This window comes from Bubalus kerabau, chromosome 14 (assembly GCF_029407905.1).
Source record: "Bubalus kerabau isolate K-KA32 ecotype Philippines breed swamp buffalo chromosome 14, PCC_UOA_SB_1v2, whole genome shotgun sequence".
NCBI classification, from domain to species: domain Eukaryota; kingdom Metazoa; phylum Chordata; class Mammalia; order Artiodactyla; family Bovidae; genus Bubalus; species Bubalus kerabau.
The window spans coordinates 21316035-21333360 of record NC_073637.1 but is presented as its reverse complement, the minus strand read 5'-3'; the positions used below and the strand labels follow the sequence as shown (position 1 = coordinate 21333360).

Sequence of the window (17326 nt, the reverse complement as noted above, 5' to 3'; positions counted from 1 at the left end):
TGGAGCTGTGTTGCTGTCCGTACCCTCCATTTGGTCTTCGAGCTCTTCTTCCTCGGAGTTTGGTTTCTGTCAGATTACACTCTTCCTTACCAGTGTTGAAATCCTGACTGTGTCCTGCCAGTGAGAAGCCTCACTGGAGTCCACTTCTCAACCTGGTGTACCTAAAAAAAAGAAATTGTTTTAAACAAGTCCAATGTTTTAGTATAATAAAACAGGGGTAAAAGCATCCTCAGTTTCCTGTCTTTCACTGGCATTTACCCTCAAGACACTGCTTCCAGGACTCGTGAGAACACTGTTTTCTGACCTAACCCTAACCCCTGAGTCCTGCCAGTGATCCTCTCTGCCCTGAAGAAGTCATGTGAGCAGCTGACTTGTTCAGTTTTCTTATTGGTCAAAACGGGAGATTAGTATATTCCTTACCTATTTCATAGCGTTATTGTGGATCAGGTACGAGAACATCAGTAAGTGTAGAAATGCCTTGGGAAGTTAGTGTTGTGACAGCGCTGTGATGACAGCGGCCGCCTCCATCGCGCGGGTAGCAAACCCGGCCCTGCGCTGTAGGCTCCGTGTCTCTCAGTGTTTGCAGTGTTCTAGGCAATAGCTGGAGAATCCCAGGGACCAGGGAGCCTGGTGGGCTGCCGTCCATGGGGTCGCACAGAGTCTGACACGACTTAGCAGCAGCAGCAGCAACAGACAATAGCTGATACCATCTCCATTCTAAAAGGAGGGTTCTCATGAGAAAGATAAGTGTAGATAAGGCAATTGAGGGTTGCTGAGGGAAGGAACACTGCCTGTGGCTGGGATTCAGGAAATACTTCCTTGACAACATAGATAGAAGCTTCGACTGAGTCTCAACAGGGCTTATGAAAAACTGTTGTCCCACTGTCGCAGAATAGCCTTTTTGTGTTCCTCTCCATCTAATTGCAAAATTGGTCATTTGTAAAACCAGTATCTGCTGTGCTCGGATTGAAACTTGCATCGAATGCATAATTGGCCTTGGATTGTCCAGGCTCTGCCTCCCGCCGAGGAAGGGGAGGTTACCCTGCTTCCTTTCTCCAGAGAAAGCCGACCTGGGCTTCCCCGCTGGCCTGTGGGAGGAGCTTCACCCCCCCCCCCCCTCCCCCCAGCCCCCGAGCCCCGCTTGCAGCCAAGACCTGTTAGTCAGGAAGTGTCCAGTGGTAATGCTCAGATCAGGGTTCATATTTATTAGGTATTGTCAGGAGTTCTCATAAAAATCTTCAGAGAAACTGCAGTCAGTAGCAGTGTGACTCAGAATTACACGTATTTCTACTGTAATACTATTTACGTGTTTCTGTAGTGTCTGGCCTTCTGTAAAATCTGTCAGGGACTGTAGAGTTGGAGGCAGACCATTGAAAACCTAAGTCACTTTGTGATCAGCTGCACGTAACAGTGACTGGTAACCAGAGGAAGAACGGTGCTGCCTGGGCAGGCACTGGCCCTTGAACTCGAGCGGGGCAGTGGGTACTGGAGAGCACAGGCCTCAGAGCCCTGGGCAGCAGCCGCTGCCAGTGGCGGAGGATAGTGTTGGGCATGAGCCCTGAGTGTGCATACAAGTTTTAATAATTCCTGAAATATGTCCAGAAATGTTCCTGTGGCTAGCCCTAACCCTAGGGCTTTTCTCTTTGCTGCCAGTGAACTTGACTCCGCCCACTGCTCTGCTGCCCAGCGCAGGCAAAAAATGTGTGCACCACAGTGACCCCGCGTATGCTGACTTCTCTTCCTGTTTGCTTGCTGAGGGTGGACTGCCTTTTACTTGGAGACGCCTGTAGTGGCAGAGCCGAGTCCGTCTTCCCTTCCTAGGCAGCGCTGTTCTTACGGTGTGTTTTTACTCCCCGCAGGGGCCAGTGCAGCCTAGCATTGTGCTTGTTCATGTACCTCCCCCTCCTCAGGGTAGACGCATACCTTAGAAACGCTTGTTCCCGGTTGTGCTCTGGGGAGGTGCTGTGACCTTACTTCATACGTGAAGTGCTGTTGGCACTCAGAGAGAGGAGAGTATGGAACAATTTGAGGAAGAGGAGAAAATGATGGAGAAAAGCGAAAGGGTTTTTTTTTTTTTTTTAGAAATGGAAACGAAATTAAACTGTATATCCACAGCATTGGCCCTGTTAAAACCTTTAGTTAAATGGTTAGCTACAGTGGCAATGAAACTTGTATTAGTATCTGTTATTAACAAGACATGTGCCAGACACTTAGGTTTTATCTCATTTAATGCATTTACTTTTTAATTAAAAAGCAGAGAGTAATAAAAGTAATAAGTAGTCACTAACTAGGATTAACAGCACATTAATCTTTTGTCTCTTCCGCTTCACATATTTTTATAACAGTATAGCAGATAAGTTTGAAGTCGCCTGGCTTCCCTTCCTGAGGCACACTCCTTTCTCGCATGATGCAGTGGTTATCACAAGTTTTCTTGTGATACTAGAAATACTAGTCCATATTTCTGTAACTGTCTGACATTTGTGTCTGTAATGGTATTTTATTGGTCCTTGTGTTTGAGAGAAATAGCATTAGGGTGTTAGGCTGCCCACAGCTTGTTTACCCCTTTTATTTACTGAGATCTCTCCCAGCTGATACACACAGATCAGGTCCACTCACGTAGCTGCTGTGGAGTCTTCTCTGTTCACCCCCTCAGTTCATCCACTGGCCACCGATTGATGCTGGGTTGGTTTCCAGCTCTTACAAACAACACTGAGTTGTGTGGCCTTGTCTCGATCTCCAGGAGCATGTGACAGAGTCCTTGGGTGCATATCTGGGATTTCTGCTATGTGGTTACAGGCTATGCACACCGTCAACTTTATTTATCTTACTTAATTCTTAAAAATATTAATCAAAGCAGGCGGCATGATCCCCATGTTACATATGAGAAAAATGAGGTGTTGAAATGCTGTGTAACTGGGCCAACTTAATAAGAGAGCCGGTGATCGAATCCAGATCAAATTCCATCCACTTCAGTCTCGAGCCCTAACTCCCATTATTCCACAGAAATCCACAACTTTTAATCTGTATGATTGTTACAGTATTTGCAGCTGGTCAGTCATACTGCATCGTTTACAAGTAGGCATTCAGAGCAGGTAATGAAGTGGAGGGGCGTGTGAGACAGGGGGACCCGGGTCATGCTCCCTTTATTGTTGTTTTTGAAAGGGTTCAAGTTTTAGAGTAAAAACATGCTTTATGAAATGATGGGTTTGCCTTTGTTCGTCTCCTTCCAGGTATAAAATCTGGTGTCTTAACTGTGAAGATTCTAGAGCTGCATGAGGAGTGCACTGTCCACGTCGCCACGTGTAGGCAGCTGTCAGAGCCACAGGCTGACGGCCCTTCTCAGGGTGGAGCCACGGGGGCCAGCCTGAAGGTTCTCTTCACCAAGGAGACTGCCCACTGTCTCAGGGGGCGTCCACAGGATGTTGTCCACATCTATCCTCCCTGGTGAGTGCAGTCACCAACTGTGAGTGTGTCTCAAAAGACTTTGTTATCAGGAACATTTTTATCACTTTATTGTATGGTGATGCCAGGGGAAAGGAGCCAGGATTCAACATGGGTTTTATGTAACAGAAGCTCTGAACTGCCTCTCATGGCTTGTTTGTACTTCTGGCAACAAAATTTCGATAATTTGGTGGGGGTGGAGGTCCACATCAAAATTTCTACTTAAGGGCTATGTTTTTATAAAATCTGGCTGTTTCTGTTTTTATTTTTCTTAGAAATGTAATTTTAGTAATGGTGATTATTTTGTCAGAGGGGTAAAAATCATAAAGTAAGATGAAATAGGGGTTTGATCTTCCGGGGCATAAGTGGTCACTAGTGGATCAGAAATTATTTTTGAGGATACCATGTTTGTTTTCTTCTGCATAGGATATTAATTTTTACCACAAGAAGAAGAGGGAAAGTTTGCACAGACTTGTTTTAAGGGTTACTAAGTTAACTGTCTGTTCATCTGGCTGCTCCAGGTTTTGGCTGTGGCAGGACCCTCAGTCTTCACTGTGTCACACGGGGTCTTAAGTGTTGGCATGTGGTGTCTAGTTCCCCGACCAAGGATCAAACACGAGCACCCTGCACTGGGAGCGTGGAGTCTTGACAACTGGACTGACCACCAGCGAAGTCCCTCAGGGATATTGATTTTATTGGCAGTTTTTTTTTAAATTATTTATCTATTTATTTTTGACTGTGCTGAATCTTCATTGCTTTGTGTGGGCTTTCTCCAGTTGCAGAGAGCGAGGGCTACTCTCTACTTGTGGTTCATGGACTCACTGCGGTGGCTTCTCCTGTGCGTGGCTCCAGAGCACATAGGCTTCAGCACCTGTGGTGCACAGGTTCAGTTACTCAGCAGCCTGTGGGATCTGCCTGGACCAGGGGTTGAACTGGTATCCCCTGCATTTCAGGGCGGATTCCTAACCACTTGACCACCAGGAAAGCATCCCTACTGGCATTTTTTAAATTTCATTCACCAATAAATTCTTAGATTTGAATTCAGCTGGCTCAGATGGTAAAGAATCTGCCTGCAATGCCAGAGACCCAGGTTCGATCCCTGGGTGGGGAAGACCCCCTTGAGAAGGGAAAGGCAACCCACTCCAATATTCTTGCTTGGAGAATTCCATGGACAGAGGAACCTTGTGGGCTATAGTCCATGGGGTCACAAAGAGTCAGACACGACTGAGTGACTAACATGGTCATTGTCATTGTAAAGATCTTTAAGTTTAACTTCTTCTCCAGAGGAGGGATCTTTTCATTTTGTCTATAGTGAGTGAGCATTAGTCTCTAATTAAATTCTTCCAAATAGGCTAAGGATATCACAGGTAACTTGAATTACTTTATTTAAATTTTTAATACATTTTAAAATTGACCAATATAATACACATATAGAATCATACACAGGTTACAAGTTTATATCTCATTAAGTTATCATGAGGTAAATACATAATTGTTGATTCGCATGGCAGGGATACTCTGCTGTGCTTTTCCATAAGATGACTGAAGATAAATGATAATAAATACTCCATTTTGAACCAGACTGTTTCTACATGTTTTTCTCTATGACATAAAACATAATTATAACTGTGTGGTTCAGAGGCTTCGACTTCACACAGTGATTTTGAAAATTCTGTGAAGAATTAGGAAGTAACCTTGGTGAGTATTTTAGGTAACAGAGCATTGAGTTCAACACTGCTTACTGAGGTGACACATTTAGGGTAAGCTAAGTGAAGTCCTAGGGATAAAGTTTCCTGTGGATTTGTTCTGAAAGAGGAAGACTTACTGAGGTCAGCGGATACTGCCCTTTTTCTGTCTTGAGCGAGGTTGATTTCTTTGAGAGAAACTACACATCAGTCATTTTGATCCAGCAACACAGGCAGCTCCTGGCAGGGGCACAAGTGCTATGAAGGCCTGTTAGAAACATTATGGTTCCAGCACTAAGCTTTTGGTTAAATATTATACATTAATGAATGAATGGAATGCTTCATGTCTAATGCGGCCTCCCAGTTGGCCCACATGTACTCTTTATCATAAAAATAAAGATTGGAAAAGCAAAAAGAAAAGTTGCCTTGTTTAAAAATGTGTCTGCTTTCTGGCCGTGGTCTTCCAGAGGTGGGCTGTCAGCGCAGAGCACAGCCCCTGAGCTCCTGCGTGGAGAAAGTGCAGCCAGCGTTGCTGCCCGGCTCTCCTGGTGTGTCTCCCTCTTGGAACACTCCATGTAGCACACGAGTTCTGTCAGACAAACAGACACATCATGACCTGTCAGATTAAAGCACATCCACGAACCCAGGAAATATCTCATAATTCAGTATAGATTTATTCTTAGTTGAAAGGTCTTGGAAACAATCCTGCTTTCTGCCTTCTGGGAGTTCAGATCATGGAAGCATAACATGCCTTATCCGTACATGTCCTAGCTAGAATGATGAAGTTTTTCCTAATTTTTCGAAGTTGTTTTTTCTTTTATTATTTTTAACATAATGGTAATCTGTGAAACAAAGACAAAAGCCAGAATAGATAGTGGGTGACTTTTGCATGGTCTTGTTCTTCAGTGGCTTATTGTGGTCACTGAGAGTCCACACACACACACCCCACCCCTCTGCCTTTGTAGGTAAGGTTCTTTCTTACTAGAGGGTTTTTCATGACCCCAGGTCCATGTGACAAAACTTGTGCCTCTCCTGCCCCTTTTCTGTATGCTTTCCTTGCCTCTTCTTCCCAACTCAAGACGCGCTTGGTTGCTCTGCTTACATGCCACATTGTGCCTTCCACACGCCGCTATTACAAGACATCTGATAGAAAATCACTTCAGTCACACTTCTGTCTGACCCTCCGTGGTGAGCTGCTTGAGGGCAGGGCACATATGATTGGTGCTTTGCAAGACCATATGACCATAGCGAAGTGAAGGTGTTAGCTGCTCAGACATGTCCGACTCTTTGCAACCCCATGGACTGTTGCCCGCCAGACTCCAGACTCCTCTGTCCATGGATCCATGTTTTCTCAGAAGATCTTGAGATTAGATAACCAGCTCATTTTTGAGGAATTGAAATGGTAGTGGGAATATATGTACTAGTATTTGTAGCTGTGAAAGCACTCAGTTATTAGATCTTCCCAGCCTAGCTAACATGAAAATGCTTGGAAGTTTTCCTTCTCTCTCCACAAGCTTACAGGACAGATAGTGTTCACTTAACAGCAGTGCTCTCCTGATCAGTCAGGAACTGTACTTCTGCACAAGCAGGATCCTTGGGTCTCCAGCTGTTTTCACAGGAGCCATACTCTCACTCAGCCCAGCATGGCGACACTGTAGGGACTCCATCACCATCCTTTAATGGCTGGAGAAAAATGACCAGGCGGAAAAAAATCAGACTAGTCTGGTTGATGATTGGGAAGTAGATATATGTTTGACCACAAATCTTAAGCATATTATGGAGTATTTTTTTTTTAATAGTATCAGGCTTTTTTTAAAAAACTATGTGGAACATTCATGGATATTTTGAGGAAGTTTGAAAATAACGTTGAAAATGAATATGTTAATTAATAGCTTACTCAGTAATTATGCTCAGTAAAAATGCCATCCTTAGCTGTTTTAGGAATGTAATCTTGAAAGAATAATCCAAAGACTAGAGTAGTGGGAACGCCAGCACGTAAGGGATTTCTCTAACCCCAGTCACAGCATCACCCTCTCAGTGGTTCTGAACCCTGGACCACTTTCTCATTGGGCTGAAGGTCAGCTCTTACCTTCTACAATGTCTATGAACAGATCAGCTTATCATTTTGCATACTTTTTTCCTTCAGAGAAGACAGTAATGTAAAAACAGTTCTGACTTCATTCCCTTTCCAAAGTTGGCCTCAGACCCTTTTCTTTTTTCTGGTAACAGAAAATAGAAATGCCTGTTTGATTTTACCTGCATCTAGAATCCTAAGGATTTTAGTAATAATTGATTTAAGAACTATGACTCCATTCCAATACAGAATTAACTTGTTACCTGCTGTCTTTTGTGGGATGTCTGTAGAATTTGTCATTTCCACACTATAGATGAGGGAACAGAATTAATACAGTTTAAGTGTAGCTGTTTGATGCAGGCAGTTGGGTCATAACATTCAAACTTCTTGACTGTCACATCTGCTTGCATTGTGTCTATCACCATTTTTACTAACAGTGTCATGGACACGCAGCTATTTAAGTTACTTTGGATCTGTGTGGAAGCAACTACATGTTCTAGCAGTAGATACTTCATAGATTCTCTTCAGGTCCTGAGGGAGGTTGCCATGGAGAGTGGGAGACTGTTGGAGACTGCTGGGAAGCCACGGCATGATTCTCCTGTGATGCTGCCCTGCGTATGCAGGCAGCTGGGTTGGCGTTGTCTTTGCCTGAAGCCCCTACGTTAGGGAAAGCTGTTGAGGAAGGTAGGCTGGTGGTCCAGCAAAGGCATACGGGTGCAGTTTGCTGTTCTCATGCCTTGCCAAGTATTCCGGAAACATACTCTGAGTAGAATGTACTCATGCAGGGTAGTATATTTTGTTCTCACTTTGTTTTGATTTTTACTCTTTTCCTGCCTTTCATGTAGAAATCAAACCAGCTTTCAAGGAATAGATTTGTGCTTATTAGATGGCTGTTTCATGCTTCTTCTTCTTGTTCAGTTGCTAAGTTGTGTGCGACTCTTTGTGACCCCATGAACTGCAGCACGCCAGATTTCCCTGTCCTTCACTATCTTCCAGAGTTTGTTCAAATGCATGCTGTTGTGTTGCTGATGCCATCTAACCATCTTATCCTTCTCCTCCTGCCCTCAATCTTTCCCAGCATCAGGATTTTTTTTTCCCAGATCAGCATCATCTTTTCCAATGAGTTGGCTAACACGCTCATTTCCAGTGGCATAACACTGCCCACTGTCACGCGTCAGCCCACCTGAAAACCAGACCTGACTTTTTCTCTTCAGATGACTTGTCATGCACTTTCCTATGAGCCCGTAAGTGTGGGCTGAGGGAAGGATGGCCGATGTCGCAGGAGTAGGTAAAGCAAGAGTACAAGCTTCCTGTTTGTGGAACTTAGTTTCAGATGCTCTTCACCCTTAGTATGCTACATACACCACTTTCACTTGCAGACATGGTATTCCTGGATGTATCCATCCATAATACGAGTTGAATCAGACAGTGCCCAGTTCATGATAAGTCCATGGCCGTCTCATGTCCCTTGTCAAGGCTGCATGGTTATCTAATATAGTCAGGTGTCCTGTCACCACTGGGAGCCAGCAGCAAGCCAGGATTTCCTGTCAAAAGGAAAAACAGTTATTTATTGACTAAAGCATATCTTAGCCCCCAGACCTTTGGTCCTTCTGCTCTTCTGTTTTGGCTCCAAGTATCTCAATCAGCTGTAGGCATTTCCATTGGTTACTGAGACCAGGACAGAGATCCTTGTTGTATCCTGGCCCACATGGAGTGCGTTCTCTCACCTCGCTGAATGCTGAGCCTTTTAGGTCACTCAGGAGATAGAGAAGAACACAGGTGGGTGGAATGAGAGATACTGACATTTGTGCCTCTTTTTTGGTGGTAGCAGATGAAGAGTGCAATATTTTTTCTCTTTGGAGGAAATACCTTAACATGCTTCCACATCATAGCACCTTTGGAAACTTTGCGCAGGGCACAAAATTTACTCTGAATTCTTTTAGCATTTATCTTCTGTCCAGTGGTACAGGCTTGTATTGCCAGGGTGTCCTAGGCTACCTTTTGTTTCCTGTTAACACATTCTATCTGTATGATGCCCTCTTGTCCTGTGAAACAGTGAGATGATGAGGTTCCTGTAGGCTGAGCTACAGTGAGAACTGGAGTTTATATCGCGTAATGTCAGCAAGATGGAAGTAGCCTGCTGTCGGCCAGGTGAAAGCAGGTAGCTTTCTGTTTTCTCTGCTGTTTGGGACAGAGAAACACACCTGCACATACACATTCAGCTCTGAGATCAGTAGCTGCCAACCAGGGCAGCCAGTGTGCTGATTCTCTCCAGTAGAACTCACAGCTCGATCTGCAGCTGCAGCAGGGGCTGCCCCTGGTAAAATTGTGGTAACTGCTGTCATCCTCAAAGCCGTCTGTGTTCTATGGAGGCCTGAGGCCAAACAGGAGGGGAGAGAGGAATCAGCAGCGTGCCTCTCTCAGTCTCTGAGATGATCCCGCAGAAGATGCGGTATCTCTTTCATTGTTGTTTGCAGTGCAGAGAAACTTTGGATTTCTTTTCAGCTCATCTCATCACAGCAGTTCTCATTATATGAATCAAGGTGCAAATGTGGGAGTTCTTCCTGTTTCTGAGTATATGTTCCATCCACAAACTCAAGATCTGGGCAGATAATCATAAGACAGACTTCATTTGTGTTTGTCACTCATGAAACCTTCAACTTGGCCAGTAGAGCACAGGGGTATTGAGTCCTCGGGGATCAACATTACATCAGGGACAGGGACCCGTAAGTCCCGAAAGGTCTAGCTTTCTCTTTCTCCAGTGCACTGCTGCTGCTAAGTCGCTTCAGTTGTGTCCGACTCTGTGCGACCCCATGGACGGCAGCCCACCAGACTCCCCCGTCCCTGGGATTCTCCAGGCAAGAACACTGGAGTGGGTTGCCATTTCCTTCTCCAGTGCATGAAAGTGAAAAGTGAAAGTGAAGTCGCTTAGTCGTGCCCGACTCTTAGTGACCCCGTGGACTGCAGCCTACCAGGCTCCTCCGTCCAGTGCACGGTTGTCCCCAAAAGTAACGCTTTGGGAAGAAGGATGAATTAACTGACAGGATTAGGATATCAGTGAAGGGTTCTTTCCTGAAGGACCAGCTGCTCTCTGAATCAGGGGCTCTGGGACTGCCTCTCACTCAGGCTGGGACCCAGAGGATACTCCTGGACCTTATGGTGCTTGATCAGGCAGGGCCTCTGTCAGTTACCTTAGAGGTTATATAGGAGTTTCTTTAGATTCTCAGCTCTTCCACAAATCTCTCAGTAGCCATCCTCCACCAAATATTCCTGTACCTCAGGGCGTATTAATAACTTAGGTCCTCTGGGTCCTTATGTGTGCTCTGCCTGACTGCTTCTGGGCACTTGGCTCCACTTTTCCTTACCTCGTGGAAATCTGGGAGCCTATGTCAAGGGCAGCCTCTGCCATACTGACCTTCTCTGTGGCTCCCTGAGGGGTCAAGTTAAGAGGTGGGTGACCATAACACATGACAGATGTCTCTCAGTCTTCATATTTCTTTCTCTGTCTTTTACTGTCACATTGCTAGCATCCAGATATTCTGATTTCTGTTCTGGGCTATGCAGAAGGCAGAAAGTTTGAGTTGGGCTTCTATAGGATAGTTCTAATTAAAGACAGACACTTTGGCCACTGTGATGAATTCCCAGTTTCACCCCTGAAATGCATTTTGTAGTGATATATTACAGTACCTAACAGACAGAAGCTAATCAAGGAACTTCTCGGAGTACTTTCATGTCTGTTTTCTTATTTCCTCTTCAGATAACCTTGTGGTATAAATAGAACTAGGTTCTTACAGATGAGGAAACAGGTTCAGAAAAGGTGATTACTTTTCTGGAGGCAGAACTAGGACTAGAACCTGAATCCCTTGACTTCTTACCTTGTGCTGTCTCTTCAACACACACCTAGTGGTTCACACAGTGTGGCATACGTGTCTCTATCCGGAAACCACAGTTCACAGTTGTGTTAGATGCTGGTTGCCCCTAATTACAGCATATATTTAAGAATATATTTACAAGTAAGTTAACAAACACACTTGACAGAAACCTAGGAAGTTACAAATGAAAATTGTAGGTAAAAAGAATATGTGCATGTTTGTATTTTCTTTGTAATATTCACACCTTTAGTTTCTATCTCTATGCAATAATTCTCTCCAGAGAAAATACATCTGCTACTTTCTAAATGCATCCACTGCTTGCTTTAGAAGTCCCTGAATGGGACTTCCATCTCTTCCTCCTGTAAGAGGATTTGGAGACAGGTTGTGGGGTTGTTTAATTGAGGAAGTTCTGCAGGTTGAAACCCAGCCTATTTTGTTGTCCATCTTACCTGATCTGCACAGTAATGGCCAAGCCTAAGATCAGTCTGTTGATCATTGTTGCTAAATCATTTTCTGTATTTTTTTCTCCCAAGAAACATAAAATTTTTGAAGATTAGTGTTACATGTACTTTATAAGTTCGCTCAGTGCCCTGGCCATCTTAACTATTCATGTTTAGAGCATCACATGAAGGCGTTCTTAATGAGATTTAGTGCAGGCCTCCGCTGTTATCTCACTGGAGGGTTTGCTGGAGGCTGGCTTTCCCGACAGCCCTGACCACAGAGCGTTGGAATGCGGGGCTGACGTCACAGCCGCTCCTGGGAATGTTCTGCATTCCTCTTCCTGGCAGTGGTCAGGTGGCTTCCAGCAAGAATGAAGGATAACAGCTTCCAAAGAAGAAAAAGAAAGAGGAGGAAGAGAACAGTTTATAATCAAACTATTGTGGGGGAGGCACTTTTATTCTGAGCCAAAATTGAAATTAGAACCAGATGTCTAACATTCTGATGCTGCACGAATGTTAAATGCATTTATTAATGACTGTAATAGCTGAGTTATTTGGCTTCTTATTGAACTTAAGTTTTGAAACTCTCTTTAAGAATTCTGGAAAAACAACTTCTTGTAGTTGATATTTTATCTGCAGGCACCTTTTTGAGTGTAAAGGGGGGTGGGGAATGGCGCACTGAGGCCCAGGTGCTGTGGTTAATGAACAGGCTGTGTAAAATCTGTTAATCTTCAGAAACATGACTTCTGAAACCTGAAGTCTCTGTAATGTGTTAATGTAGTAACTTCAATCCATTAATTAGGGGAGAGGTATATTCTATTAAGATAAATGCTACAGAAGTTTTTTTCCTGAAAATATTTGCATTAACATTGTTGTTTCTGAATATTATGTTACTGGCCAAGCCAGGTATTCAAAACAAAACATAGGAGACTCTTAATATAATAAACACAGATTTCCCAGAAGTCATTCAACTCTGCAGTAGTGTGTGCAACAGAAAATTGGACAGTAACTGAGTTAAGTTTAAACTTAATTTGTGTTTTCCTGTCTTCTAGGCACTGAAGTACTTTGTTCACAGTGATTGTACTGGCTTAGCATATCACAATTTGTGTGTGTTAAAGTAAAAAAGTTCTTGCTTTTTTTTTTTTTAAACAGTGCCTTTCAGTAGATTGTCTTATTTCTGTATCATAGCAGTTACATTAAAACAGTTCTCCAGTTTAGGTGAACTGTGTTTGAATACTTCCTGTTACATATTGAAATGGAAAGTTGGCATCCTGTTGTAGGTCATGTCGCTGGTAAGGAATTTCCAGAAATGTGGAGAAGTGCTGACTCATGGTGTACAGTGGACTGATCCCACTGCAGTAAGTCATGAGGGGGTTTTCTGAGTTCCTCGTTGAAGCAAGCAAAATATGCCTGGGTAATGTGCTACTTTATTTTTAGATGTAGCTGTGGCGGTGGAAGAGAGGCTGTTGGTTGGACTATTAGTCTTGCTAATAGCTTTAAAAGTTCTAGGGTTAGGTATGTGTGTAAATGTGTTTTTCTACAGGCTATTATTAGAATTTGGAAACCAGATTGTTTTTGTTGTAGTCACCTACTGTTGTTCTCTCTGAATCTTGCCCCCCACAGGAACCCCATGCCCTCAGGCTGGGATGGTGTCTGGCTGTGGGCTCTATGAAATGTCAGGGGTGGTGGTGCTTGCATTTAGGGGGGTTGGTCCAGAAAGAGGTGTTGACTTCTTTGTATCTATAATTGGAAGTTTCTGAAACTAATAGTAATGATTTACAACTTTAAATATTAGCCGGCAGAAGTTAGCAGAAAAACTAAGATTTGTTGTGTTTAATGTGCCTGGCTCTGTCCTGAATATTTTACGTGTGTTAAATTGTCTAAATCTGAAGTTACTGGTTGAAATTTATTTTTCATTCATTTGGTATGGAGATGTCTGCTAAATTTGAGGGAGAGGAGCTATCTATAACAAAAATTCACTTCTAAATGCATATCTAATCTCATCTAATGCAAAGTGTACCCATCCATCAATTCCACAAACACTCGCCGAGTAACTGTTCTGTTCCAGGCCAGTGCTGCTGGGTGCTGGGCGCTAGGCGCTGAGTGCTGGGTGATAGGTGCTGTGGAAGATGTGCTCTTAGTTCCCTCTCTGAGGGCAGCGGTGCTGCATGTAGGACCAGAGCAGGAAGCACGTGTTCATGGTTTGTGCAGCATTCTGTTATGGCTATTGTGGTAGAATTCTATAGGTACAGTGAGGCACAAAGAAGGGATATACTTAGATCTATGCTAGATTCTGTCTGATTGTGCTGTGCTTAGTCGCTCTTTGCAACCCCATGAAATGTAGCCCACCAGGCTCCTCCTCTGTTCCTTGGATTTTTCAGGCAAGCATCCTGGAGTGGGTTGCCTCTTTTAATATGATTCTGAGGATGTCAAACTTAATGACTGAAAGTAATTTGAGTAGGCAGTACTGAAAAAACAAGCTTATAAGGGAGATGAGGGAAGTACTCCAGTATATGTGACAGTTACTCAGGACTGCTTAAGAGGAAATTTAAGAAATTTAAATATTTCTTTACGTCAAGTCATTTCCTTCCATACACACGTACATCTCACAAAACAGCATGACAGTCGCCTTGTGTGTCTGAGTCTACCCTTCTCACACACTCCTAAAGAGATTGAGTGGCTCTTTGTTAACACTCATCATGGAATCATAGAACATGTTTTAAAACTGTTTCCTGTTATGTGAAGGTTAACAGAAGGAAGAGTAGGTGTCCTTCTGGTGAGTAGAGCCACTGCCATTGGGAGGCACATGGAACTCTGCAGGTGGCCTGCAGGCGGAAGCCCCGCTAAGCAGCTGTTCGGGGAGCTCTTGTCCTGTCTCCTGACCACCTCTATTGTTACCTTCTGCTGAGCTATACCAAGGGAGTCATTGACCTGTTTTGAGAGGTGATCGTAAGGAATTATTAACAGAACGATGCCCATATTTCAGAGTGCAAGAATAGTTCTCTTCCTTTTCCAAATGTGTGTTCGCTAATTACGTGGCAGAGAAAATCCTTGCCAACCTCTGGTAGGTGTTTTGCTTGAGAATGGGGTAAGCACCGGCAGGGCATAGCCAATAGCCCTGAGGCTGGAGGTGATGCAGAGGCACCTAGGGCCTGTCACGCCGTCCACACGGGATCCTCCAGTAATCTACAAAGCCCAGGAGTGTCTAGAAATTTAACATATTTGTTGACTGAGTCAGTGACGTTTCTATACTTTGAGACAAAACTACATTCTTTACTTTGTAAACTCTCGTATATGTATACACATAATTCATGAATGCTTAAAAAAAACTGTGGCAAATACACATCACATAACATAAAACCATTTTAATATTTTTATACATATTCAGTGGTATTAAGTACATTTGTAACATGTTGCAAGCATCACCAGCGTACAGAGCTTTTTCATCATCTCAGACAGAAACTGTACCCATTTAGTAATAATTCCCCACCTCTTTCCCCAGCCGCCCCCCACAGCTCCTGGTAACCTCCGTTATACCTTCATCTCTATAAACTTGCTTATTCTAGGTAAGTCGTGTAAGTGGAGTTACACAGTATTTGTCCTTTTGTGTCTGACTTCTCTCACCTAGCTTAATGTCCTCAAAGTCCATGCCACTCTATGGATGGACCACATCTTATTTATTCATTCATTTGTTAACAGACACTAGAGTTGTTTCTACCTTTCATTTATTGTGGAAAATGCTGCTGTGAACATCGATTTACAAATACCTGTTTTAGTTCCTGCTTTCAGTTCTTTTGAGCATATATCTAGGAGTGAAAATAGTAGAGCATATGTTCATTCTGTGTTTAACTTTTTGAGGAACTCTTGTAGTTTTCCACAGTGGCCCAGCCATTGCCCATTCCCACCAGCAGTGGGTTCCAGTTTCTCGATGTCCTCACCAATGCTTGATATTTTCCTTTTAAAAAAATAGCAATTCTAATGGGTGTGGGGTGGTATTTCATCCTGGTTTTGGTTTGCGTTTCCATCATGACTAGTAATGTTGAGCACATAATACACTTTGAAATTCCAAAATAACCCAGAAAACAATTAAAAGTCTCTAAGAAGATGAAGAGTTCCTCATCAGACCATTTTCACTGCAACTGTGGCCTCTCCAGCCCAAAAACACAGTTTATTCAACATTTGCATCTGTGACTGAAGGCTGGGACCACTGTTCTCAGGGCTCAGAAAAATAGAAAAAGTTCTTTTCAAGTCAGGTAACTGTTCAACATGGAGAAGGCAATGGCACCCCATTCCAGTACTCTTGCCTGGAAAATCCCATGGATGGAGGAGCCTGGAAGGCTGCAGTCCATGGGGTCGCTAAGAGTTGTACACAACTGAGCGACTTCACTTTCACTTTTCACTTTCATGCATTGGAGAAGGAAATGGTGGCCCACTCCAGTGTTCTTGCCTGGAGAATCCCAGGGACAGGGGAGCCTGGTGGGGTGCCGTCTATGGGGTCGCACAGAGTTGGACACGACTGAAGCGATTTAGCAGCAGCAGCAGCAACCCTTCCACAACATGTTCTTTTGCTGTGTTTGTATCAGATTCATTAAGTATGAAAAATGATTATGTTCACTTACACTTACTAATTTTCTTAAGCAAACCAAGCTTTTAATCTAAAACTATGTGTGTGTGTGTGCTCAGTTGTGTCTGTGACCACATGGATTGTAGCCTGCCAGGCTCCTCTGTCCATGGGATTTCCCAGCAAGAACACTGGAGTGTCCATTTCCTCCTTCAGGAGAACCTTTTGACCCAGGGATCGAACCTACATCTCTTGGTTTCCTGGATTGGCAGGTGGATTCTTTACCAGCTGCGCCACCTGGGAAGTCAGTCTAAAGCTATATGTAGGCATTAGGTAATTGGAAAAGAAAGGGTCTATACTGTGAGGGCATGTGAAATGATGAAATCAGTAAAATGTTTAATTCTGTACTAGTAATTTCATGATTTCATTATTTACATTTATTGCCTTAATATGTTTATATTTAATGCTTTAATATATTTTGGTGTATAATATGAGATAGGGATCAATTTTAATGTTTTCCAAATAATTTTATCAGCTTCACTTTCTAAATAATTTTCCCTCACTGACTCTAAATATTTCTCTTATTACTTATTATATTCCTGTATCCTAGGATTTATTTCTTTGCTCTGTATTCTGTTTTGTTGTGTTGATAGACAGTAAACCTTTATATAAATCAGTGCCTTGCTTCTGTGTATGTATGAATAATTTATAGATAAATACACTTGATCGGGGGCAAAATCATTAAAAATTTTAAACAAAGTGCATGATCAGTTTCAAAGATAACAGCCCACCAGTCCATGAACACAACATCTGGCGGGTTTTTTAATTCTTTTCTTGCCCTTGGATTTGACGGTTGTTCATTCAGTCAGCACAGATTCATCCGACCTTCAGGCAGGGTTGTTACTTCAGGACGACCCGACTTCACTACAGATGCACAGCCCACGCTTGGTATCGCAGCAATGAAGGGTACTTTGCTTGACTCACTTTTCTTTGTTGATCAGTTTTCTTGAGAAACTCTACAAAGGAATTTTAGAGCAATATGCTTCTTATAACAGAGGGAGATGATTTTTTTTTTTTTTAAGTACTTTATTGATCAGCAGAGAAGGAAATGGCAAGCCACTCCAGTACTCTTGCCTAGAAAATCCCATGGATGGAGGAGCCTGGTAGGCTGCAGTCCATGGGGTCGCTACGAGTCGGACGCGACTGAGCAACTTCACTTTCACTTTTCACTTTCATGCATTGGAGAAGGAAAT

The 17326-nt window shown here is 43.3% G+C and overlaps 1 protein-coding gene across 2 annotated transcripts in view; it reads left to right on the top strand.

Moving 5' to 3' along the window:
* Nucleotides 1–17326, top strand: part of SPIDR (scaffold protein involved in DNA repair) — a 280562-nt gene that overhangs the window by 127414 nt on the left and 135822 nt on the right. For both annotated transcript variants that reach the window (XM_055545940.1, XM_055545939.1), the window contains exon 8: nt 3231–3444. In XM_055545940.1, the coding sequence (XP_055401915.1) occupies nt 3231–3444 (214 nt within the window). The remainder of the gene's footprint in view (nt 1–3230; nt 3445–17326) is intronic.